At 45.1% G+C, this 27,678-nt stretch overlaps 1 protein-coding gene across 1 annotated transcript in view; it reads right to left on the reverse strand.

Moving 5' to 3' along the window:
• The window catches only part of tmprss15 (transmembrane serine protease 15), a gene marked incomplete at both ends in the record, with an annotated part of 33,545 nt that extends 14,328 nt beyond the window's left edge, over positions 1–19,217 (reverse strand). Inside the window, 15 exons of the mRNA XM_080013619.1 lie at positions 12,222–12,253; positions 12,340–12,457; positions 13,132–13,242; positions 13,378–13,518; positions 13,617–13,742; positions 13,811–13,900; positions 13,988–14,129; positions 14,419–14,575; positions 14,667–14,772; positions 14,950–15,099; positions 15,208–15,348; positions 16,939–17,048; positions 17,126–17,234; positions 17,466–17,567; positions 19,046–19,217. Of these exons, the coding sequence (XP_079869745.1) occupies positions 12,222–12,253; positions 12,340–12,457; positions 13,132–13,242; positions 13,378–13,518; positions 13,617–13,742; positions 13,811–13,900; positions 13,988–14,129; positions 14,419–14,575; positions 14,667–14,772; positions 14,950–15,099; positions 15,208–15,348; positions 16,939–17,048; positions 17,126–17,234; positions 17,466–17,567; positions 19,046–19,217 (1,807 nt within the window). The remainder of the gene's footprint in view (positions 1–12,221; positions 12,254–12,339; positions 12,458–13,131; positions 13,243–13,377; positions 13,519–13,616; positions 13,743–13,810; positions 13,901–13,987; positions 14,130–14,418; positions 14,576–14,666; positions 14,773–14,949; positions 15,100–15,207; positions 15,349–16,938; positions 17,049–17,125; positions 17,235–17,465; positions 17,568–19,045) is intronic.
• Positions 19,218–27,678: the final 8,461 nt, after the last annotated feature.

Consider the following 27,678-nt stretch of genomic DNA (forward strand, 5'->3'; position numbering starts at 1 on the left):
GCTAGGAACCAAACAAGGTGAGGACAGACTGCTAGCTAGGAACCGAAAAAGGAGAGGACAGACTGCTAGCTAGGAACCAAACAAGGAGAGGACAGACTGCTAGCTAGGAACCAAACAAGGTGAGGACAGACTGCTAGCTAGGAACCGAACAAGGTGAGGACAGACTGCTAGCTAGGAACCAAACAAGGAGAGGACAGACTGCTAGCTAGGAACCAAACAAGGTGAGGACAGACTGCTAGCTAGGAACCGAACAAGGTGAGGACAGACTGCTAGCTAGGAACCGAACAAGGAGAGGACAGACTGCTAGCTAGGAACCGAACAAGGTGAGGACAGACTGCTAGCTAGGAACCGAACAAGGTGAGGACAGACTGCTAGCTAGGAACCAAACAAGGAGAGGACAGACTGCTAGCTAGGAACCAAACAAGGTGAGGACAGACTGCTAGCTAGGAACCAAACAAGGAGAGGACAGACTGCTAGCTAGGAACCAAACAAGGTGAGGACAGACTGCTAGCTAGGAACCAAACAAGGTGAGGACAGACTGCTAGCTAGGAACCAAACAAGGTGAGGACAGACTGCTAGCTAGGAACCAAACAAGGTGAGGACAGACTGCTAGCTAGGAACCGAACAAGGAGAGGACAGACTGCTAGCTAGGAACCGAACAAGGTGAGGACAGACTGCTAGCTAGGAACCGAACAAGGAGAGGACAGACTGCTAGCTAGGAACCGAACAAGGTGAGGACAGACTGCTAGCTAGGAACCGAACAAGGAGAGGACAGACTGCTAGCTAGGAACCGAACAAGGTGAGGACAGACTGCTAGCTAGGAACCGAACAAGGTGAGGACAGACTGCTAGCTAGGAACCAAACAAGGTGAGGACAGACTGCTAGCTAGGAACCGAACAAGGTGAGGACAGACTGCTAGCTAGGAACCGAACAAGGTGAGGACAGACTGCTAGCTAGGAACCGAACAAGGTGAGGACAGACTGCTAGCTAGGAACCGAACAAGGTGAGGACAGACTGCTAGCTAGGAACCGAACAAGGTGAGGACAGACTGCTAGCTAGGAACCGAAAAAGGAGAGGACAGACTGCTAGTTAGGAACCGAAAAAGGAGAGGACAGACTGCTAGCTAGAAACCAAACAAGGTGAGGACAGACTGCTAGCTAGGAACCGAACAAGGTGAGGACAGACTGCTAGCTAGGAACCGAACAAGGTGAGGACAGACTGCTAGCTAGGAACCGAAAAAGGAGAGGACAGACTGCTAGCTAGAAACCAAACAAGGAGAGGACAGACTGCTAGCTAGGAACAGGACAGTCTAAAGGCCAATTCATAGTCCAGACATAACATACACAGGGGTCCAAGCATAATAAAATGACACAATAGAAGGACCTCAGCATACGTCCCCACAAAGCTAAATTTGTGTGTCCACGGACTACCCAGCATTGGCGTACCCGTGCCACACAAGGAATGGCTTAGCACGTAACTGTTTCTCATCAAAAAGCATTTCAGTGTGGCATTGGAAAATTTTTTGAAGGAGGCAGAACATATCCTGTCCTCTTCGAGCACAACGCCATGTCGTTTACAGTCTGTGACTTTCAGCAAAAAAGGAAAACGATGCGCAAATATTGGGTTGGGAGAAATGTAGGCCTTAGTTACGTGTTGGTACGACTGGACTGTGAAAAGGCAAACCACTGTGGACTGTGCCTTCACCTTGTTAGCTTTATTACCTTGGCCACGCCCCCTGTCCACTGATTGGTTGGTCTCTGTCTCCATGGAAACCAGACGGACGCCACAAGCTGAGGGAGACATTTTCATTTTGGTTTTCATCATCGTTTCTCAGTTTCAGAAATTACAGACGAACAGGGAACAACGTCACTGACAACATTGAACCTCCTCTTTGAAGTGCGATGCATCGCTGAAAGGACCTTTAAAAGTCGGGGGCGGCAGAGAAGTAGATAAGAGTGGTACAGGATATGTATGAGGGCAGTCAGACAGTAGTAAGGTGTGCAGTAGGCAAGACCAAGGCCTTCAAAGTGGAGGTGGGACTGCATCAAGGATCAGCTCTGAGCCCTTTCTTGTTTGCAGTGGTGATGGACAGGTTAACAGATGAAATCAGGCAGGAGTCTCTGTGGACTATGAAGTTCACGGATGACATTGTGATCTGTTGTGAGAGTAGGGAGCAGGTGGAGGAGAGCCTGGAGAGGTGGAGGCAGCATTAGAGAGAAGAGCAATGAAAGTCAGCAGGAGTAAGACGCAATACCTCACCCGAATCTTACCTCACTGGGCGTTCGTTCAGTGTGACATGGAAAGGCCAGTTGTCTGTGCCCCACCACCTCGCCACAGGGGTGCCCTAAGGCTCAGTGCTGGGACCTCTCTGCTATATACACCACCTCGCTTGGCCCGATCATCCGCTCGCATGGTTTTTCATATCACTGCTATGCGTATGACACTCAACTCTATCTGTCTTTCCTGCCTGATGATCTCACTGTCTTGATGCGGATCTCAGATTGCCTCGCCGACATATCCACGTGGATGAAGGATTACCACCTTCAACTAAACCCGGCAAAAACGGAACTGTTGGTCTTCCCGGCCAAACAAGGTATTTATCACAACATTGATATCAGATTGACTCTTTATCTCTTGCTCCTACCAAGGCTGCAAGGAATCTAGGTGTCATTATCGATGACCAACTGACATTCTCAACGAGCTGCCAAAAACCACCAGAGCAGGGGCCTCCCTCTCTATCTTTAAGAAGCACTTGAAGACCCAGGTCTTCAGAGAGCACCTCCTTTCCTAACTTACAAGTACTTTTTTACATTACATTACATTACATTACATTTATCAGACGCTTTTATCCAAAGCGACTTACAATTGTTCAAACACCGACGGACGCAGCCATCAGGAGCAATTAGGGGTTAAGTGTCTTGCTCAAGGACACTACAGCATGCTAGCAGGAGGAGCCTGGGATCCAACCAGCAACCTTTAGATGACTAGACCAACAGCTCTACTGCCTGAGCTAATGTTTCTGATAGCGTCTGATAAATGACTAAATGTAATGTAATGTAATACATGTGCCCGAATGGGAGGGAGGGCGACGAAAAGCTGAGAATGCAAGGAGTGGAGGTGGAGAAGGCAGATGAGATCAAGTACTTGGGGTCGACCATCCAAAGCAGCGGAGAGTGCGGGAGAGAGATGAAGAAGAGAGTACAGGCAGGGTGGAGCGGGTGGAGAAGAGAGTACAGGCAGGGTGAAGTGGGTGGAGAAGAGTGTCCGGAGTGATGTGTGACAGAAGGGTTCCAGCAAGAGTGAAGGGGAAGGTGTACAGGACGGTAGTGAGAGCAGCCATGTTGTACGGTTTAGAGGCGGTGGCGCTGACAAAAAGGCAGGTGGATGAAGTGGAGGTGGCAGAGTTAAGGATGTTGAGGTTTTCATTGGGAGGGACAAGGATGGACAGGATTAAGAATGAGGACGTTAGAGGGACAGCTCAGGTTGGACAGTTTGGTGGAAAAGTGAGAGGCCAGATTGAGATGGTTTGGACACGTGTGGAGAAGAGATGAGAGTTACATTGGGAGGAGGAGGCTGAGGGTGGAGCTGCCAGGCAAGAGGAAAAGAGGAAGCCAAAGAGAAGCTTGATGGAGGTGCTGAGGGAGGACATGCAGGCGGGTGGTGTCAGGGAGGAAGATACGCAGAACAGAAGGTATTGGAGGCAGATGATCCGCTGTGGCCACTAACGGGAGCAGCCCACAGAAGATGATGAAGTAGTAGTATCTTTTTTTCAATCAATACAGATGCTCTTTACTCACAATGCTCATGGAGTGATTACTGGAGGACACCCCCCCCCCCCCGCTTCTACCACTCAATTCATAAACAGACATTTATTACTAGTTTTAGTTAAAGTCACTAAAAACAAAATCATATTTAAATAATATTAATAACATTTTCACGTTATATTCAAACTTTTCCCGAAATATTCCCAAAACATTAAAGTATGTCATTAATTCAGTTTGTTGACAAGACGTGCACTGCAGCAGAGTGCCCCCCCGCTGCTGCTTCTAGAAAATACCACCTGGAGACACATTACATACGTGTCATGTTAATGTGAAAACCCAAAACTGAACTTGTCTCTGAAACGTATCTACAAAATGATATGTCGCAGAAAATGGAGTAAACATTAAGTCCAGGAAGTGATGTCACCTCTAGGGGGGCGCATCGTGTGAGGTGGTCCAATTAATTCGGCCGATATCTGCACATTTTGAGAATACATTTTTTTATTTACCAACGTGTGAAATCAATGTTAATTTATGTTCAGCAATTTTGTGTGTCATTTGTTATGATAAAATTATTTGATTTATTTATACTATATTTTATCAGATGCAACCCCCTCCCCCCAAAACCATGAAATCAGCATCGGCATCGACCATCGAAAAACCCAAATCATTCAACCACTAGTAGTGTGGAAGTGATGTCACAGCTGGGACATGGAGCATCAGGTTTGAGCGATCCAGGAAGTGAGGTCACAGCTAGGGAGCGGAGCGTTATGCGGAAGTGAATGGCTTGTGTGTTGCGTGCTGGCGATTTAAAAAGTGATGTGATTTTATTGCAACAGAGGATACAATAAAAGTGTAAAGGGTCACTGGTTCATCAGTAGCTCATATGGTCTCCCAGTGCCTCTTCACAATGTTTAATAAATTGTTTATAAGAAACTGTTAAATGAATCAATTTGATTTTGAATTTGTTTCATTACATATTACATTACATACAGTTCAAATATATTTTTTAAGACTTATTGAATTGACGTTATATTGGCTCATTGCGTGGTGGCGATCCAACAAGTGATGTCACAGCTAGGGGGCAGAGCATCGTGGAAGTGATGTCACAGTTAGGGGACGGAGCGTTGTGTGGAAGTGATGTCACAGTTAGGGGACGGAGCGTTGTGTGGAAGTGATGTCACAGCTAGGGGGCAGAGCATCGTGGACAGGATTAAGAATGAGGACGTTAGAGGGACAGCTCAGGTTGGACAGTTTGGTGGAAAAGTGAGAGAGGCCAGATTGAGATGGTTTGGACATGTGTGGAGAAGAGATGAGAGTTACATTGGGAGGAGGAGGCTGAGGGTGGAGCTGCCAGGCAAGAGGAAAAGAGGAAGCCAAAGAGAAGCTTGATGGAGGTGCTGAGGGAGGACATGCAGGCGGGTGGTGTCAGGGAGGAAGATACGCAGAACAGAAGGTATTGGAGGCAGATGATCCGCTGTGGCCACCCCTAACGGGAGCAGCCCAAAGAAAAAGTAGAAAGAAGAAGATATACTGTTTTTGTATTTCATTTTTTTGCTGAATATGGATATGTATTCCATCTGTTTTATCCAGTTAATGCACAATAACAAAAAAATTTAACATTAAAAAAGTGCCAATGTATGGTCTGTCAGATGATCAACCTTAGCAGCCTTGCACCCTTTGCTCCTGTGCTTATTGCAGAAGCCGGACTGAAATGGATCCTATATTGTTACTTCCAGCAACAACTTTTTCAAGGATGTTGGATAGGAATCTAAGTTTAGAAATGGGCCTATAATGTAATGTAATTGAGTTGGATCAAGAGGATGGTGGATTTTTGAGGAGTGGTTGGACATTTACTAATACTGTCTTGAGATAATCGATACAAAGCCAGATACAAGGGAATGGTTGATGATAGACAGAAGACTAGGACCAATGACAGGAAGGACAGCTTTAAGAAATTTAGTGGGGATAATGTTAATTGGACAGGAGGACAGGTACAGGTGAGATGCAATACAGTGTATGTAAAAGTTTTTGGAAGGACATAGGGTTGAACTCAGATAATAATGTTTGGCATCCACCAGCGACAGAGCAAAAAAGACCAGTGTATAAATTGGGAGAACCTTGATCCTGTTGACAAAGAAGGATAAAAACATTTCACAGTCATCAATTGATGAGGATGGAAGTAAAGTAGGGGCTGGATTTATACTGTACAGTGATTAATGGAGTTGAACAGGAATCTATGGTTATTTTGGTAATTTTTGGTTAGGCGGGCAAAGTAAGCAGCACCTTGGTCATTAAAGAACTCAGAGTGTATTCTTCGCTTATGATGAGTAACAGTTGAGTGGAAAGTGGTGTCATAAATTATACACCTGAAACCTAGAAGCAAAGGCATTGGGGCCCTCGGGAGTACTCGACTCGAGTTCGACGAATCATAAAGATTCATGAATCAGCTGCACCGGGATTCATGTTTTTGAAGTAGTGGTAGAAGTACTTCTAAAAGTATTGCATGTTTCAGTATGTTTGTGTTGTGTTTTGCACTGCAACTCACGTTCGTTGTTGCAGTGAAGAGAAACAACTTGTTCCCCAATGCACGATTCACTGGAGAAGGAGAAAGGTAGAAGGACAAACATTTCCTTAAATGATTTAGCAGATGCTTTTGTCCAAAGTGACTTAGAATTATACATACACCAATGGACGCAGCCATCTGGAGGACTTAGGGGTTAAGTGTCTTCGTCGAGGACACTTCAGCACACTATCAGGAGGAACAAACTGGCAATCCTCCGGTTTGAGATTACTAGCCGACATGCTCTACTCCTGAGCAACACAATTATTTCTTATCATTTCTTCCATAGTTTTGATATTTAACAACTGTTCAGTGTCCAAGATTATATTGTATTGTATTAGTTTAGAGTAGATTTGATTTGATTAAATTCAACTTTGTTATTGCACAGAGTAAAGGCATCAGCACAACAATGTAGTTTAGCAGATGGACAACAGCAAAGTTAGTAACTTATTAGTATAACAAGTAGTTAACTGCAAAGTCACAGAATATAGGGATAATATAAGATAATACTATATTAAGATAAGTAAAAATTAGTACACCAAAACTTATAGTATATATTATAAGTATCACCCAGAGTATTAGGATATAAATCCAGACTATATATAAAGTATAATCCAGTGAAAATATAAAGTATATCTAAGGTATATATTAAGAATAATACAATGTATAATATAAAGTATATCTTAAGTATATACAAAGTATCATACGGTATATCCAAAGTACAACTCAAGGTATTAGTACCTGATGTTGAGTTGTACTGTGTTGTTGTGGATTCCAGCACTGACAAACGGAGCATCATGGACGAGCGATGGCACTGAGACAGCAGCTCCCGCTCTGAAAAGTACTGCAGTATTAGTAGTAGTACTAGTAGTGTTAGGAGTACTACTCATAGTACCTGTGTTCCAGATACTTGCACATGGCATCGCTCAGCTCATATGGAGTGCTGCAGCATTACTACAGTAGTTGTTGTAGTAGTAGAAGTTCTAGTAGCAGCACTAGTAGTGCTAGTATAGCGGGCAATATCCTCAAAATTCTGGATTTCGTTTGGCCCCTCTCGGACATTCCAGGTCTGTGAATTGAACTCTGATCTCTGGCGATAAGGAGAGGGGTAAGGATGCTGCTTTACTGCTTTGAGCCTCCAACACACCAGGCTCCATTGCGGGAAACTGTTGGATCTGCATATTTGCTTCACACCTGCAACGTAAAAACGTCTGGAATAACACTATTCAGTTAGAAACTGGATCCTTCACCCCCTGGGAGGGAGATGGTCAAATATGATGAGAAGATGAGCAGCAGGATGTGAAACAACCTAATGACCCATAAGAGAGGGGGGTTCAGCTCCTGTCAAACCATGCGCCTCCCCCCTTTCGGCTCGGTTTTCTTTGTTTACTTTTGTTTTCTTTACACCAACACTGAGGTCTGAAGTCCGAAGATACAATGGATAAATTAAATAAGGACAATGCATAAATAAAACAAAGGACAATTTCACACTCACCTTTCCTGTAACTTTCCTCCCTTTATTCTTCTTGGGAACACACACAATCAAAACTCCCACCTTCTCTCTCCCTTTCTCAAAGGCTTATCTGAAGTTTACCACACCATGTCATAAACTAGGATCTGCATTCCTGAGTAACAGTTCATATGTTGTTTCAAAAGCTTCATCTATATCAGTTATTAATGAAATCACCCAGTAACCAAAGTAATCGTAATATGCAAATGTGTTCATTCAAATGGTCAAAAATCCCACTGCTCTACGTGACAGGATCATCGAGATGTGAAATGGAAGGATAATGTGTATTACTGTCATGGGCCTCTGCTGCTCTCAAGGGGCCGAAGATAAGAGGTTATTCTCCTGTATCTGAAAAACTTGTCTCCAAGTCAATAAAATTAAGTTTGTTCTCATATTTTTTCTTATTAACTGTATGAATATTGAATTTTGATAGATTCAGCAGTTACAAATCAAATTTACATTGAAGTAACAACGAATTCCATGTTGAAATGTGTGAGAATGTCTGAATGTATTCCTGATATGTGTGTTTATGTAGACACGGTTTAATACGATGTTTCGAATCGCTGAGTTAACCGTACTGAATGGAAGTGTAAGAATGTACTGCATAAAATATCGATTGAAATAGTTGCATAAAAGTAGGAATAAACTCTTCTGTTTACCCCTCCCCCTCTGTTTACTACACTTGGAAATATGATGCCAAGTCAAGGTGTTGGCTCGAAGGACACTATTATTTACCTTACTGACCAATTCTCTCTTCCAAATAATCCAGCGATGTAACTATCCATTAATGAAATGAAATCGCACAGTTGAGGATTCTTCTTATCCCGGGAATATGCACCAACATTAACTGTAGGGATTTTTTTTTAAAGTAGCACCATGCTGCCTCCAAGAGTCTGAAATATTAATCTAAGATATCGTTCATAATTTACTTTTTAATTTATGGACCAGCAATACCCTAGCACTAGTACAAATATGATTTTATTGTTAACAGACCAGCAATACCCAGGCCAGGAGTAATGGTTAGTACCTCAGCAGCAGGCCAAAAAATTTACTTATTTTTTCTTCAATTTTAGATATTATCTACACTTTGTTTATTTAAATAGTATTTATTGTTTAACTGCACTTTCGAAGTACAAATGTGTACAGTCAGTACCTGATGTTTTTTAATTATTTATGGTTTATAGACCTGCCCTGAAGAGTAAGTCCTTTTCATCAGCAGAACTATACCCAAGAGCAAGGCTGTGAGAAGTACACCTTAGAGAACCCCTCTGCTGCATAGTCTGATTAATAGTTAGTGTCAAGATTCAAGATTCAAGATTCAAGATTTTTATTTGTCACATACATAAAAATCTTGAATCTTGAATCTTGAATCTTGAATAGTGTCGGATAGTGTTTTAAATCCTTAGATGAGAACTTAAATATTTAGCCTGTAGTTCATTTATTCCACCTCAAATCCCACACTTACTCAATTTCTCCCAAACCGGTAATGAGTTTGTCAGTTAAGAAATCCATTCTTTTCATCTATTTGTTTTGTTGATTTTCTATTACCCATATTGTTTATTTACAATTTCTTGATTTTGCCTTTATTGACAAACATTTTAGCTATAGACCTGGTAAACCCAAACATGTAGTGAGGGTGAACTGGGAACGCCTGGTGGATGCTCCTGTCCGCAAGGTCTTCAACTCCCACCTACGTAAGAATTTTTCACGCATCCTGGGGCGTTGGTGACATGGAACCGAGTGGGTCATGTTCAAAATCTCCATTGCAGAGGCGGCTGCTAGGAGCTGTGGTCGGAAGGCAGTGGGGGCCTGTCGTGGCGGTAACCCAAGAACCTGTTGGTGAAGGAAGCCGTCAAGCTGAAGAAGGAGGCCTTTCGGGCTTGGCTGGCCTAGGGGTCTCCCGAGGCAGCAGACAGGTACCGGCAGGCTAGAAGGGCTGCGGCTTCGGCAGACACTGAAGCAAAAACCTGGGTGTGGGAGGAGTTTGGGAGGCTATGGAGAAGGACCTTTGGTTGGCCTCAAGGAAGTTCTGGCAAACTGTTCGGCAACTCAGAAAGGGAAAGCAGGGCTTGGCTCAGGCTGTGTTCAGCCGGGGGGAGAACTGCTGACCGGGACTCGGGACATTGTCGAGCGGTGGAAAGAGCTCTTTGAGGAACTCCTGAATCCAACCAATACGTCAGGGGAAGAGGCAGAGTCTGAAGACTGGGGGGGAAGTCTCGTCCATATGCCTGGCAGAGGTCTCTGAGGCAGTTAAAAAGCTCCTGGGTGGCAAGGCGCCGGGGGTGGATGAGATTTGCACTGAGATGCTGAAGGTTCTGGACATTGTTGGGCTTGTTGGTTGACACTCCTCTTCAGTGTCGTGTGGATGTCGAGTACAGTAGCTGTGGAGTGGCAGACCGGGGTGGTGGTTCCCATTTTTAAAAAGGGGGGCTGGAGGGTGTGCTCCAATTATAGGGGTATCACACTACTCAGCCTCCCGGGAAAGTTGACTCCGGGCCGATTGTGGGACCTCAGATTCAGGAGGAGCAATGCGGATTCCGTCCTGGATGTGGAACAGTGGACCAGTGGACCAGCTCTTTCCCCTTGCAGGGTTGCTGGTGGGGTCATGGGAGTTTGCCCATCTAATCTACATGTGTTTTGTGGACCTGGAAAAGGCCTTCGACCATACAACATAAGTGAGAGCTGTGTTCGTATTCTCGGCACAAGGTCAAACACGTTCTCAGTGGGTGTTGGACTCCGCCAAGGTTGCCCCTTGTCCCCGATTCTGTTTGTGATATTCATGGACAGGATCTCAAGGCGCAGCCGAGGTGAGGAGAGTGTCCAGTTTGGGAACCTCAGAACTGCATTTGTTTTTGTCGGCTTCATCAGACCGCGCCCTCCAGCACGCACTGGGGCGGTTTGCAGCCGAGTGTGAAGCGTCGGGATGAGAGTCAGCACCTCGAAGTCTGAGGCCATGGTTCTCTGCCGGAAAACGGTGGATTGCTCCCTCCAGGCTGGGAGTGAGTTGCTGCTCCAAGTGAAGGAGTTCAAGTATCTCGGGATCTTGTTCACGAGTGAGGGGAAAATGGAGCGTGAGATGGCCAGGGGGATCGGTGCGGCGTCAGCAGTGATGCGGCTGTTGTACTAGACCGTTGTGGTGAAGAGGGAGCTGAGCTGGAAGGCAAAGCTCTCAATTTACCAGTCCATCTACATCCCAACCGTCACCTATGGTCAGGAGCTCTGAGTAGTGACCGAAAGAACGAGATCGCGAATACAAGCTGCTGAAATGAGTTTCCTCCGTAGGGTGGCTGGGCTCAGCCTTAGAGATAGGGTGAGGAGCTCCAACAGCCGGAGGGAGCTCGGAGTAGAGCCGCTGCTCCTTCGCGTCGAAAGGAGCCAGTTGAGGTGGTTGGGGCATCTGATCAGGATGCCTCCTGGGCGCCTTCCTTTGGAGGTTTTCCGGGCACGTCCAACTGGTAGGAGACCACGGGGTAGACCCAGAACACGCTGGAGAAATTACATATCCCAGCTGGCCTGGGAACGCCTCGGGGTCCCCCAGGAGGAACTGGAAAACGTTGCCGGGGAGAAGCGGGCCTGGAGCTCCTTGCTCAGCCTGGTGCCACCGCCACCCGGCCCCGGATAAGCGGAGGAAAATGGATGGATGGACGGATTTTAGCTATAAATAAAGGTCTCATTTTTTTTGTTATTGTTTGTGATATTTAGCTTCAAGAAGAGAATAGAAACAAGTGCTTTAGAGAGAAATGTATGCTTAGGTTATGAGATTGAACCGATTCATCTGTTAGATTGGATTTCATTTATTCCTCAGAAGAGGTGGTGCCCTGCTGATAAAGTCATTTATTAATATTGTTTAATAATGCATATAACACTACGTTTTGGTTCCCCTGTTAATGAGTGCAATTAAAACATTTTAAATAGGTAAACACGCTACACTAGTACTAGGGTACCCGTGCCCCAGGTATTTGCAGGTGGCATCGCTCAGATCCTGAGGAGTGCTGCAGTATTACAGTAGCAGTAGTACTAGTAGTAGGATTAGTAGTAGTACTAGTAGTAGCATTAGTACTCGTAATACCTGGGTCCTAGGTACTTTCAGGTAGTGTCGCTCAGGTACTGAGGAGTGCTGCAGTCTAACTACAGTAGTACTAGTAGTACAAGTGGCGGCATTAGTAGCCGTAGCATTAGTAGCAGTAGGTCTTCTCTGCAGCTGAACAATGTGCCTGGTGTCGGCCTGGTGTAGGAGCCCACGTGTCAAAAAGGTCGACGCCGTGATCAACAACTGTCTCCGGACAATAACCGGCTGCCTGAAGCCAACCCCTGTGTCCTACCTGCTAGTCCTTTCAGAAATTGCCCCGGCCAGACTTAGACGAGAGGCTGCTACCATCAACCTTACCAGGAAAGCCCAGGTAAGAGATGAGGGCGTGGCTGCACGACACTGAGTTGGACATCTGAAGATGGTACACGAGAAGAAGAAGTAGCAGTACTAGTAGTAGCACTCGTACTCGTAGTACCTGTGTCCCAGGTACTTGCAGGTGGCGTTGCTCAGGTCCTGGTTCCAGGTTCCAGCGCAGACGGTGAAATTTTGGTTCTGGATCTGGAACTGAACATGACCACGCCCACCCAGGTGCACTGGAAGAGATGAGAGCAGATTAGGATTCATCGGATTAGATTGGGATGTATCAGGTTAGAATGAATCAGATTGTATTAAATTTGAAATGATCAGATTAGATTGAATCACACGAGATTAGAATTAATCAGATTGGATTAGATGGAACCAGATTGGTGAAGGTTAGAATTAATTAGATTATAATTATTAGAATAAATCAAATTAGGTTTGATTGAATTCGATTATAAATTCCATTATAGATTATATATAGATTATATTATTAGATAATATTAGATTAGGATGAATCAATTCAGAATAGAATAATTATATTCGAATAAATCTGATAAGATTTAAATTAATAATATTATATTCTAATAAATCACATTAGAGTATATTTAGTGAGATTAGAATAAATTGGATAAGAGGAAAATCAGATCAGATTTAATCAGATTTGATTTGATTAATTGAATATTTAATTGATGGTAGTTACATTTTCATTGTCATAACTTTATTCCGTTGTTACTATAAAAAAAACCCAATGGTATTATTAATTGAATCTAAATTAATTTAATCTGAAATAAACTGAAACCAGATTCTTGGCACCTTGCCGTTTTAATGAGATGTATGAGCAGAATAGTGATAATCTAGATCATCATTGCTCTTAGGTCAGGCAGGGGGACAGACAGAGACATTTTACCACAGTCAGCTTCATCAGACCCGTCAGGACAGTCCAGGGCTCCATCACACTGAGTGTTGTCAGGGATACAGTCTCCCATCATGCACTGGAACTGTCCCAATGGGCACTGGTCTGAAACACAGGAAGTACCAATACAACCACTAGGAGCCACCAGGTACAGACAAGTACAGACTGGGAGCCTCCCAGTGGGGCCAGTAGGACCACTAAAACCATTGGGACCAGTGGAACCAGTTGGACCAGTCTCACCTGGTCTTCCCAGGTTCAGGCCGGAGGTGAAGTTGGCTCTGAAGCCTCGCCCCCCACCGCTGCTATCCGTCAGGAACCGAACCGTCATCTGATTGGCTGAGGAGACCAGGGGAGCAGGCCTGATGCTGCCCGTGAACACGCCTGCAGGAAAACGGATTTAAGATGAGATGAGATAAGGTAAGACAAGATAACTCTGCCTCCCCCTCACAGGGTGAGGTGCATTGTGGGTGGATTCTCACCCAGCAGCAGGGACTCTGCCCCCTCTCCGTCTCGGATCTCCAGCAGGTCAAAGGTCTCTTCCAGGTCGAAGTCCAGGAAGTGCAGCTGGATGTTCAGACCTTTTGCGGCATGGAGGGTCCACAGGCCTACAGAACAAAGCATTGTGGGTAACGCTGCTGAAGCCACCAGGCTGTAGGGCTAGCGGGATACCTACAGTTTGCTCCGTTCCTGTAGGATTGTGGGTAATTTGGAGAGCTGAAGGTGGAATGAGGCTCCCAGAGGTGGAAGGGTCCGCCACAGTCTGCTGGAAGAAAGACAGGAGATCTGGTCATTCTGTCTGTCTCTCTACCCGTCTCTCTACCTCTCGACTTGTGTCTGCCTGTCTACCTACTGGGAGTAGGGGGAGGAGTGGTGGGGGTGGGTACGTTGGTGGGCTCTGGTGGCGCGGGGCCACAGGGGGCACTGTTCAGGGTGATGTCATCCAGGGCGATATCGTTCGAAATCCCATCCCTTTTCAGAGCCTCAAACACCACCTGCCAGACAGGAAGTCACATCTGTCAGACAGCAAGTCACATCCTGCGAGAAAGGAAGTCATTTCCTGTCAGACAAGAAGCCACATCCCAGTCAGACACGTCTGTCAGACAGGAAGTCACACCCTGCCAGGCAGGAAGTCACATCTCTCAGACAGGAAGTCACACCCTGCCAGATAGGAAGTCACATCTGTCAGACAGGAAGTCACACCCTGCGCGGCAGGAAGTCACTTCTGTCAGACAGAAAGTCACACCTTGCCAGACAGGAATTCAGGTTACAGATTGGACAAACCGAGGCATCCGTTGTCAGGTTGAGGGTCACCTGACCCAGATTCCACTGGTCGCCATAGTTGCCATCCCTCTGAAACACCACAGTGACAGTGCGCGGTTGATGGTCGGCAACCAAAAGAACCCGCAGACGATGGATGTCCTTGCCAAACATGTGGTACCTGCAGGAAGTAAAGTGGTTGCCACGGTTACCATGGTACTGTATGTACTGTACTGACTGTATTGTATTATATCTCATATTTGTATTTCTACCAGAAAGTCAGGCAGACGTGTTGAGGTGGAGGAATCAGGGGGGGGCTGTGGATCTGGAAGCTGGTCTCTGATTGGCTGGAGCTCATTTCAGTCACCACATAGAAACCTGTTAGAGAGGACAGACAGGCTAGGAGACAATCTAGGTGCTTGGAGTTAGGAGAGGAGAGATAGGAGCTAGGAAACCTTCCACAGATCGCCCAAGATCACCACTGACTAGAATTGAGGGAAGTCTGCTTGTGGTAGTAGTAGTACCGGTGCAGTACTTGTGCAGCACTGGTAGTACCTGACATGTTGCCCAGCGTGTGGTCGTACAGAGGGCCGGTGAAGGGGGGGAAGGTGGGGCCACTGGGTCGAATCCACTTCCTGCCGTCCTCAGGGTACTGCCTCCAGAAACACATGCCTTGCTCAAAGGCACAGGTCACCTTCTCCTCATCTGGGGGAGTATATAAATAGAGTATATATATAAATGGACTTGAATAGTATTTAAATGGACCTGGTGGATTACAGATTAAACTGGGAATAGGGATTAAACAGGGATTACTGGATAGTGCAGTTGTGTCCTCCGTCCTATAGGTGGCACTGAAGCCTTGCAAGTTGTTGTATTCATCTGAGACGAACTCCACGGTCGATCGGTCAGAGAGCAGCCACACAGTTCCTGGAGGGGCGGAGCCTGACAGCACGGCTGGAAGCACAGTTAGTAGTAGTAACTGTGCGGGATTAGCACAGTTAGCAGGATTAGCACAGTTAGCAGGATTAGCACAGTTAGCGGGATTAGCACAGTTAGCAGGATTAGCACAGTTAGCGGGATTAGCACAGTTAGCGGGATTAGCACAGTTAGCGGGATTAGCACAGTTAGCAGGATTTGCACAGTTAGCGGTATTAAGCTAGGTTAGTGCTAATGTGTTTAATATGTTGTTAAAATCTTTTTCCATCTTTTTATCATTTTGGCGACCCATCTGTTGATTAGGTAGATTGATTCTGATTAATCGGGGAAAAAAATAAAAATCAGTAGCGACATAACAATGTAGCAACCTAGCGACCAAGCATATCTAGGCAACTAATCAGTAACCAAATTCATTGATCTGTTATTGATCAACGTTGACATTGATGACATCAATTAGTTGTTGCAGCTCTAATGACATTAAATATAATTTTGTACAATTTTCCTTTAGGAAATTCAATGGTATTTGAAGTAGGCTTGGGCGAAAATAATTCCCGTCGCCGATCGCTGAGGGGGAGCGATCAGGGGTGCGCGCATGGGCACGGTTCGCATGCGCATAGAACACTATGTAAAGTGGAAAATACGGTCTCCCCGTTCCAGAAGTGCAGTATTTATTATTTACAAGTAAAGTATTTACACAAAAACATCCAGTTTGTACTAAATTAAGTCCCAAAGCAACTGAAAGCGACAGTGGAGATGCACAGGGTTTTTTGAAACAGTATGGAGTAAGGACTTGGACAGTCGCTTAACTCAGTGTGTTTAAAATTGTTGGTTCATACATTTGAGAAACAAATGAAAATAAATAGATTTAAAATAAAAATACAGGCACAGGAGCCTGCGTGCATCGCTGCCTAGAGGAGAAACAAAAAAATTCTGCTCTCGTTCTCTGAGTTAGTTTACGTTTTTAATTTTCCTTACAAGTGAGACCCTAAGGAAATAAAATAAATCCAAATCTTTCTCACAATATTTGCATATTGATCGGCAGGTACGGGCGGGGGGTGCTGCCTGAGCACCTGCCCCATAGACCCTATGATGCTATAAATTATCTGGCGCGTTGTTTTTTAAGCTGAACGGGTATCGAGGTAGTGAATTGTCTGTGCAAGAAATATTCATGAGGAATTCCTCATGAACCTCGCACCTCGGTGCACCTGCCATGTGCGCATAGCGGAAGACGGATCTGCGCTCCCATGTGCTGCTCCGTTTTCCCAGAGCGGCAAAATGTCTAGAACCAGAGTTGGGTGTCCATGTGCCTTTTCTTCTTTTTTTTTTGAGCACCTGCCCATCAAAGTCTTCGACTGTAGAGCGGGGAAGTGAGATCCGATCACCAGTGGTTACTTGACAGCTTTTTTGTTTTTTTGTTTTTTTATCGATTTAAAAAAAATGTACAAAAAAAAAAAAAAGTCAGTCATCAATGTCAATCGCGATAGATGGAGTCGATCACCGACAGATGGAGTTGATCGTCGATCGCCGATCGAATCGTAAATTTGCCCAAACCTAATTTGAAGTATTCCTAAAGCGTTACTACAGTATAACTACAATAGTACATCTTACCGACAAGGCGTTTGGAAGATCCAACTCCCTCAAACAGACTCAGAGTGTCGCTCTCCCCCTCCGTCTCAAAGTTCTGGAAGTCGAACTTCACAGAAAGACCCTGCGGAGCTCTGAAGTACACACAGAGTATACAGGATAGTACACAGTACACACAGAGACACATTACATAGTAGTTGCATTACTGTACCTGAGGACCCAGCGGCAGCGAGTGCTGCTATTGTATGGTCGTGGAAAGTTCTCTGAGTGAATGGAGCCGGTCGTTCCGAGCAGCAGGAACTGCCCATCGCACGGGGTCGCTATGGAGACGCAAGAGTAGAATAGAGAAGTAGTAGTAACGGTGCCAGTCACAGTAGCAGTATCATTACTTTGAAAAGTAGCAGTAGCAGTAAGAATAGCAGTAGAAGTAACATTAGAAGCCTCAGTAGTAGCAGTAGTAGTAGTAACACTATTCTAATTCACAGCTATTTTCCTGATAAGAAAGCACTTAATATTCATGGTACTTTCACAGTACTTCCATAGTGTGTTACCGCAGAGCATTGCATCCTCATCGTCGCCATGGGGACAATCCTGGACACCATCGCAGAGCAGAGAGGACGCAACGCAATAGTAGACGCTGCAGGACACGAAGCCTGGAGGACAATGGGCTGGGACATACAGAGGAGACCCTTCACTAAAGCGTACAGAAAGGTCGGCCCGGTTCACATCCGCTCAGGACGGGGCTGGAAGACTCAAGAACCATTTGTTTGTAGCAAACAATCTTTGAGATGTGCAGCTGGAGTCACTCCGGAAAAAGAGTTTGTGGGTTTCGTAAAAAAATTAAAAAGAGCCGAACCTTTCATCACTATTTAGCAAAGAATGGTTTATAATGAAGGGATGCCAGAGGAGTGACAGAGAGATGGAGGGATGATGGAGGAATGATGGAGTGATGATGGAGCAGTGAGGGACGAGGAAGGAGCGACAGGATGATGGAGGGTTGGAGGAGTGAAACTGAGGGAAGGGTGGAGGTGGAGGAATGACAGGATGGGGAAGGGACAAGTGTGCCTGCTGTAGTGATGGGGTTCTGTGTTGTTTCCCTTGGAAGAGTCAGAAGATTCTACTTCCTGTAAGAACGTTCTATTTCCTGCCAGAGTGTTGTACCTCCTGTCAGAAGTTTCTACTTCCTGTCAGAAGGTTCTATGTCTTGTGAGAAGGTTCTACTTCCTGTCAGTGATTCATAATGAAATAATGACAGAGGAGGGACAGGGTGGAGGAGGATGGGTGAAGGGGGTGATGGAGGGACAAAGGAGGACTATACCTGCTGTAGTGAAGGGGTTCTGTGTTGTTTCCGGTGGAAGAGTCGTCTGAGGTGGTTTCTCTAAACAGAAAACAGATTCAGTCAGAAGGTTCTTCTTCCTGTCAGAGGGTTGTACTTCCTGTCAGAAGCTCTTGCTTCCACAGGGAGGGGTCAGGACCCCAGCCCTGCTTCCTGTGTGCAGTTGTTCTGGGCATGAACAGACTGATTTGTCATTTAAAGCCCTTTTTCCTCGTACCTCAAATATTTATTTTAAGAAATCTGTAGATCTGAAGATAAATATATCATAACCAGCCATGTGAATATTACAAATCAAAAGTTGGCTACTGGTTAGAAACTGCAAAATAAAAATGTTGCTAAAAAGCACTAGTTAGCATGAAGGCTTGGGCTGATTCACGAATAAAACCGTGTTGATCAGCGATCAACACGGTCAACTCCATGTCATAGAAACATGGAGCCACATTACATTTCACTGCATATATGTATGGAAGTATGTATATGTATGTGACAAATAAAAAATCTTGAATCTTGAATCTAGAGAAAGATTTAGATATATTTTGTTTCCTTAGTATCTCACTTGTATGAAAATGAAAAACTTACTTGAAAATTTAAATCCTGCACTTCTGAAACGGGGAGACCGCAGTTACCACATTACATTACGTTCTATCTGCGCAAACCCCACCACGTGCGTATCTACCAATTGGAATTTTGCACGATCGCCCAAGCCTATTAGCATGGCAGCAGCTCACTTGTTAGCTTAACGACAGAGCAAAGTTTAACCAGGCTACTCTGAGCTGCTACTCAGAGCTTGAATACCTGTGATCTGGATGCTGCTTCTCTCAATCTCTAAGGCTCCTTCCCCAGTGCTACTGAGCCCCATCTCCAGCTCCTGCTTCACTTGGCTGGCTGCAATGCTGCGATGGAACCAGAGGTCAAAGTTCACCAGCACACTGCCCCTGCTGGAGACGAAAGGCATCACATGCACCATGTCAGTCCATTGATCAGCTGGGTTAATCAATAATCAATACAGATTACAAGATTGTAGCGCCCACCTGAAGGATAACACCCGACAGGAGCCGTAGTGGCTGGAGAGGGAACTGTGACCAAACGCTTCAGCCAACTGGAGGTCCAAGGTCAGATGGCATGCAGGTCAAAGGTCACAGCAGTAGTCAGTTTATAGAACCATTACTTGTATTTACAGCATTTTTGTTATATAAGAGATATCGCAACTCTACTATCTAGTGCATACTGTACTAGCTAGTGGAGTAACCCTAACCCTAACCCTAACCCCCATGGTTCGACTCGCATGTGAACTGCGGATCAATTGCAAAATTTAACTATCACAGTGAAATACAGTTTTACTGCCGCTGTTACTTTTTAAAGTCATAATTCCAACATTCCGACATTTAATGTTGACGCAGAGTTGCAGTGAAAAAAAGAGACAAGACAGATAGATGTGTGCTGTGTTTCACTCTGAAGCGCAGTGATGGGTTCATAGGCCACGAGCCACAAGGAGCTGGAGCTCAGCTGGAGCGCAGCTTGTGTGTTATAACAATTTAAAGAAAAAGTGCGCTCCGATTCAATAATATATGATAATTTACAAGATGTCCTCTTGATTTCTCCACTTGAGAGGGCAGAAAGGAGACTGGCAGCTTGTGAGAAGTGTCAGTACGTCTCCATAAAAGTAGTTAACGTTATGGATATGATTTGGATTGTGATATCAAAGATAAGATAATAATGATAAAGGGAACATGATGCTGTGATATGATGAATAGAATTTGGAAAAACGTTTGATCAGAGAAGAAGGTGCAGAGCAGACACCAACGTGGTGGATGGAGGAGAAGAGACTAAACCGTCTAAACGGAATCCAATCGTGTATTGGGAGATGCAGACTGAACGTGTTTTTAGTGTTTTAATTCCTGGCTTTGGTACTTACACTTCATAGGAAGAAATAGCAACTCTGTCCTCAATCTTAGAAAACCATATGAATCTTTCTTCTCTCGCCTTATCTGCCGTCCAGCAAGAAGTTACAGATATCAGCAATGCCGTACAGCAGAAGAGAATGACCCTTAATATCCTGTTAGCCTCTCAAGGGGGTATATGGAAAATGTGACCCACCAGATTTTAGGTACATTTGCTACTCTTTGACTTTTATTTTCCCGCTTCATTTGAAAGTGGAGAATCAGAGCTTCAAAACAAGGTGTCACTTGTTAATCCTCTCCGGGAACCATCACCTTACCGTGATGGAGAGGTTTGTGCGTCCCCGTGACCCTGGGAGCTATGTTGTCTGGAGCCTTGTGCTCCTGGTAGGGTTTCCCATGGCAAACTGGTCTCAGGCGAGGGGCCTGACGAGAATGGTTCAGGGCAGGCCAGCAGGCCCTAAAGGGGGCAGCCCCCCCAGCTGGCTATCTGGCAGTGGGCTAACAACTTCCTCCAGAGAACCTCTCCTTGTTACGAAACCAATCAGAAATAGCCGGACTGACCCTTGGTATCGACCCTTGCACGCCCCTGACTCACGAACAATCAATCTCCGACATCCCTTCCGTGTTACCACATGGAATGTGCAAACCTTTGACGCACAGGACACGCTACTCTTCTGTCTTGTGAACTGTCTCGTTACAACATCTCCATCGCGGGACTCTGCGAATCACGCTGGTGTGATAGCGGTGAGAAGAAAGAGGGAGACCACAGCTACATCTGGAGCGGCTCAAATGACAACAGAGGGCTATATGGTGTCGCCCTAGCAATGCCATGCCATGTTAGGAAATCCCTTATAGGATGGACCCCAGTCAGCGAACAACTGCTAACCGCCGGTTTCCACCACCAACACGGCAAGTTAACCGTCATGGCTGCCTATGCACCAACAGAGGTCGCAGACGACCAGGCAAAGAACGCTTTCTTTGATCAACTACATCTGGCCATCCAGCAGATACCCCCTCATGACATCACTATTGTGCTAGCAGACTTCAACGCCACCGTCTCCTCTGCTTCTCGGGACTCGCAGACCAAAAACATCATTGGCCCAGAATCTCCAGATCCCATCACCAACAACAACAGTGACCACCTCCAGCATCTATGCAGTGCTGGGGCCCTATCTATTGTAGACACGTGGTTCCCCAGGAAGAACATACACAAATGGACATGGTATAGCAATGATGGCAAAACCCGAAAGGCCTTAGATCACATCATCATCTCCAGTCGCTGGAAATCCAGTGTTACCAACTGCCGTGTGTATCGTCGAGCCCAGCTAGGCAACACGGACCACCGATTATTGGTTGCCCAGTTGAGACTGAAGTTAAAGGCTGTTCCATCATCACGGGCACCACCTCGACTGAGATCCTCTCATCTCCAGGATCCAACCATCACCTCAGTGTTTACCTGCTCCATCTCCAACCGGTATAATGTCCTAGCCGAAGAAGAACTCACCAACTGGAACCTTTTCGTGTCCACAATTAACCAGGCAGCTGCTGACTCCATCCGACGCCCTCACCATACACCTAGACGCCCCTGGATAACACCAACAACGCTAGAAATCATAGAGCTCCGTAGAGCAGCACATCTTAGGGGCGACATGACTGAATACCGTTGCCTTAATTGCATACGCTACACCGCGATACAAGAAGACAGGGAGAGATTCTGGCAAGGAGAAGCAGAATGCCTGGAGTCTGCCGCCGAAAATAACAACTTCACCCAAGTGTATCGAACCCTGAGGCGAGTGAAATCAGGCCCCCAACAGAAGGCAGTCCAGGTAAAGGACACACAGTCTTGTATCTAAAACTCGAGCTGTCATCCTTTGACGATGTTTCACCCAACTCTTTGAATTCGTTGATTACAAACAAACAAAAACTTTGTATTTGTACGTTCGATTACAAAATCCTATTTAAAACATTCCGCACCGACTCCCTCCCCCGGAAGGCGTCTCATTCGGCGTCAAGCATCATGGTGAGTACAAAGAGTCCGGCCGAAGGCAGAGCGTCTCCGTTCTTGTTGAGCAGCGGCACGTGTCGGTACCCCATTTGTAGGCTGCTGAACGGCAGCGTGTACTGGCCAATGAACTTGTTACCGGACGTGCTGTTGTGGTCCTCCACCGTAAATCATATTGAACTCCGAGGATGAATGCATCAGCCGCTGGAAGGAGCACTTCAGTGACCTTCTGCATCACCCCGCACCCCAAACCGACCCCACTCTCACCATTTCATCTGAAAATGCCAGCGCAAATGACTACTGCAGCATAGACCCCGTCACCAAAGTAGAGGTCGTGCAAGCTCTGACCAAACTGAGAAATGACAGAGCCCCTGGTATCTGCAACATCACAGCTGAAATGATGAAATTGGGCGGTTAAACTAGGCAGTTACACCCTCACAGATCTGGAATACGTGGATGACACCACACTATTCTGCTCCACTCTTGACCAGCTAAAAGAAGCCTTGGAAACCCACCAAGAGGAAGCCAACAAATTGGGTCTGAAGGTCAGCTGGCCCAAAACAAAATTAATGCACATTGGAGGTGCCGCCCCCCCTCCGCTGCATATCAGTGGAGAGGAGGTTGAGTTTGTGACCTCCTTCACCTACCTCGGGTCCACCATCACCAACAATGGCAACATTTCACCAGAAATAAACCGGAGACAGTGGCACCCAGTGCCATGAAAACACTTTGGAAGCCACTGTGGAGACACCACTCCATATCAAGAGTGACCAAACTAAGGATTTATAACACCTCGGTCCTCTCCATCCTCCTCTACGGAGCAGAAACCTGGCCTCTCAACAAGTCCCTGGCTGCCAGAATCGATGGCTTTGACACCAGAGCACTGCGCTCAACAGAGGGGATAAAATGGCAAGATAGGGTTTCTAACATCATGCTGCGGGAACGCACCCAACAGCCCCCTGCGTCCCACCTGGCAGCACAGCGTCGGATGCGCTGGTATAGCCATGTCAAAAGGCTCCCCCTCAGAACACCCCACTCACGCTATCCTCCACTTCCAACCTAAAGCTGCCGGCTGGAAACGCCCCCGTGGTGCCCCCCGCACCCGATCGATTGATGCCGTCACCAGGGACCTACACCAAATGGACCTGTCGCTTGTTGAAGCCGAATCCCTAGCACTGGACCCATCCAAATGGAGAAGATTGGTGAAACTGACTGGCTCTACGCATAGCGTCGCCCCCGTCACCGAGCAAGAGACCTGATGATGATGATGACTTGTTAATGATAAGGGTGTAGCAAACTGTTTCTAAGATAATCACCCTCAAAGTTTCCCCAACACTTGGCTTCATTCTGCCAGCTCCCAGAATGCAAATGGAATGGAGGACCAACAGAGCCACATGGCTACTTAACACCCTGCTGAATGGGGCAGTCTCTGCATTGTTCTTGTGTTTTGAGGGAATGTTGAACAGCGTCATCGACACACAACATCTTTGATTTAAAAAAGCTTTTATTTAACAGTAAGAATATACATGTTTTATAAAAGTAGAATTATTTAGGAGTTTAAAGTGCGGACAACACAACAAAATGTACAGTCTGTCAATAATATAAGTCTCTGTATATCAACCTTGGTGTGTAATTTAATATATAAATGCGCGTATGCCAAATAACCAAAATCGGAAACCCATATCTAATTTCTGCTGTAGCCTTTGTCAAACCTTTCATGTAACTTTCTCCACGATGAATAGAAAAAGTTTACATCACTTCTTTAGACCATTCACTAACCTGTTGAGCCAAGCCAAAACTGTAATGCATCTTGATGTGGTTGCTCGCAGGTTGAACACAACCACCCAAAGAGAGGTTGAGGCGCTCACAGGTGCTCTTGGAGTCCTTGAACATGGAGTTGTAGACCTCCCTCTCTCAGCGTCTTTCCTTCTGCTGTAGAAATTGCGGGCGTATCGTCGGTCTCCTCCGATGGTTCTTGAAAATATTCTGTTTCATTGTCACATTCAGGTTGAAATCCGCAGTTTCAAATGTTTTCCAAGTCCGGGATAACACCGATATCAGATTCACAATCGCTGTCCTTCTCTGCATCACTGTCGGAGAACTGACCATCATCGCGGAAAATTATGTCCAGTATGTGCTGCTTACACTGACTAGGATCTATCGCACTGGTAAGATTAAAGTCCACAATATGATTTAGAGCTTCCACCAACCGCTTTTCGTAGTCAATAACAACACTGAAATGAAACCGAAGGATCCTCGTCTTGTTTACGGGAGTGATGTCAGCTTTACTTATTTGTTGGTATATGCTGCGTACAGAACAATGTATCCAGGTGTGTGTATAAAACACGTAAGATTTAAAGGTTAAAACAGTTTCACATTGTGACTTCACATCGGATGGAATATGGAGGAATTATCTTCACCTGGACTGAAACGATCGATCGTATTTAACTCCACAGTTTACCATTTATCTACTATTTATAAATCACACTTGGTTTTGAAAGTAAGTTTAGAGATAAAAAAAAAACACAAAGGCACACGAATCTGGAAAAATTGAATTTTCCTTATAGAAAGCTTTTTCAATTTATTTGGCGGCTCGTTGCGATTTTAGAAATGCGCAACAGAACGTTTTGCTGCGGTGGGTCACAAATCCCCAGAGGCGAATGCTGTATTTACATTTCAGACGCCACATCAGTCGTCCAAGACTTAGCCCACGACACCAAAGCCAGCCTTAATGTTCCCAGGCTCTACCCTTTCCAGGCGGTATACAGCATGTTTGGCTCATGTGGTGGCTCATTGTTGAAAGGTCTCATCTTTATTTTTGCTGTAATAACCATTGTACTGTATGTGTTTTTGTGACTATTCTTGTGGCATGTGTGAAAGCCTGTGTGGCTAAGACCACTACCTCAGTGATGGTCCAAGTAGATATTTCATCAGCTCACACCGCCGTGACCCTGTCCAACCCTGATTTACATTCCATTTCATATTGGATCCCAGGCGACCCACACACTGATGATGAAACCCTGTGTCATGAAACCCCAGATTAAGGGATTAATATGAATTATTAATTTTACTGCGTTGCATATCAATTACGTGTCTATTATGATTTTTCTGTTAACTTATTTATTTACCAAAATTTGCTTCATACAAGTAGGAAACGCACACAAATAAATAGATCAAAAATAAAAAGATCGGAAAATCGTTACGGGAACACATGCACAGTGCATCGTGTCTGGAGGAGAAAAAAAACTCCGCTCCAATTCTTTTAGTGATAGGTTTGTGTTTTGTAAGCATTTCCAAACAGCACTCCTGCTGTTTTCTTTCAAAACCGGGCGTGGAGGCTCTCCACCTGCCATCTTTAATGAGTGACACCATAACAAACCACAGCGAATGAGACAGTGAAGACCGCGATGGAGTGAGAGGAGGCGGGGCTATGTGGGCGCTGCAGCGGGGTGTGTGACTGGCTGTGAGAGAGAAGAGAGAGCGAGGAAGCAGCTGCTCGTGTATCGATGTATCGCAGAAAATGAGCATTGAAACCGTCTCAATATTCAGAATCGATATGTATAGAACAATCAACACTTTTTGTTTATTATTTTTGACTCGTGAGTGCAGGCATCCGCCGATGCCGATTATCTCAAAATGTGCAAATATCGACCCAATTTATCGGTAGACCGATTAATTGGCCGACCGATTAATTAGTATGTGGTACTAGCATGTAGTACATAGTACAGAGTATGAAGTATGTGATAGTACCAGGTTCTGGAAGTCGAAACTCAGAGCTTTGAAGCTCAAGCTGCTGGTGTTCCTCAGATCATCGATGAAAACAGCGCCCCCTGTCAGCAGAACCTGGCCATGGAACCCTGACGCCACAGAACCTTCTGGAGCAGTAATCATCATCATTATAATAATCATCATCACTATCTTCATCATCATCAACATCAGAATCATCAACATCATCACCACCACCATCATCATCATCATCATCATAAACAACATCATCATACTCTTCATCGTCTCACCGTTCTGCTGTTCCAGGCTGATCCAGCAGAGGGCGATGAGTCCCAAACAGAGGAGCAGCAGCAGAACACAGAGCGCGCTCAGTAAGGCCTCCATGGAGGAACAGCGCCCCCTGCAGGCCATGGTGGGGATAAGGGGCTGTGCGACACCACCTAGAGGCTTAGAACTGCAACCACAACAACTAGAACAAAACAAATATGTGAAGGTTCAAAATACTACTCAAATACTACTCAAATACAATAAAATACGAATACAAGTTAAATACACCCAACCTATACCTAATCTGTTACCAGGATTATTTTCAAATGTTTAATTATTCTCTAGTTTTTCTTACAACTACAATATCGGAACCACCACTGTAGTACTAAGTAGAAGTTGTACTACTAGCTAGAAGTTTTAGTACTCGCTAGAAGGAATAGTATTAGCTATAAGTTGTAGTGCTCACAATAAGTTGGAGTACTAGGTAGAAGGAGTAATACTAGTTAGAAGTTGTAGTGCTAACTAAAGGTTGTAGTACTTCCTGTTACTTCTAAGTTGTAGAAGTCCTACCTGAACAGGTGTGGTACTCCTCTATAGAAAATGTATCCAGACGAAATTAGGAAGACTTACTTACAGTAGTTAAAATTGCAAATCATGTACTCAGTACTGCCAATCAGTACTGTATACTGTATACTGTGTACTGCAGCTTGACGTGTACTGAGGCTTCGCCTCAAAGGTCCATGAGTCAGTCTGTAATCTATGGAGCCATAAATGAAACAAAAATGGCCGAAGGTTAAATATGAATATAATATTTATCTTAGTATTCATATAAATATGAATACTAATAATGTTTCTCCTAGAGGAGATGGAATTAAATGATAGTCGAGATTTGACAAGTTTAGTCCAGTTAAAAGCAGTCAAACCCAGTTGAATCCAGTTTTAATGTTAACCTGTTCCAGTTCCGTTTAGTTTAAAAGTTACAATTTTTTTTTGATGAAAATCCTTTGAACGACAGAGAAAGAATTGAATGAGGCAAATGCATTTTGTTTGTATTCATTTCTTTTTGTGTTTTCTAATTGCTATGAGCTTTCCATGTAACCATATAAGGTCATGTTTGCCCATTCTGCAGGGAAAAGTACTGCTGATAGAAAATACAATCATTTATACTTGTGAGAGGAACTGTGATAATTGATACTTTATATGCTTGATATGAAAAACAGATCATAGTTTAATCAGCTTGTGTGACATGACAAAAAGGATATTCTGGGCTTATCTGCGGGTTTCCCGAAACATAATGATCTCACAACCTTCTAGTTTGTTGAAGGTCAAACCTGTGTCACAAAGCAATGTTCAGTTTTCATGCCATCATACAGTAACTGCCCCCAAACAAATGACTACACCCTTTGCAAAATCTGGCAGTTTGGTGACATCTGCCTTAACTGTCACAGCACAGATACTATACAAGCAGCTCACGCCAGAGATCAGGGATCACTTCATGACCAGACTCCTGTGTGCAATGTTCTGAAAACGTT

Source organism: Zeus faber (genome assembly GCF_960531495.2).
Source record: "Zeus faber genome assembly, chromosome: 14".
Taxonomy (NCBI): domain Eukaryota; kingdom Metazoa; phylum Chordata; class Actinopteri; order Zeiformes; family Zeidae; genus Zeus; species Zeus faber.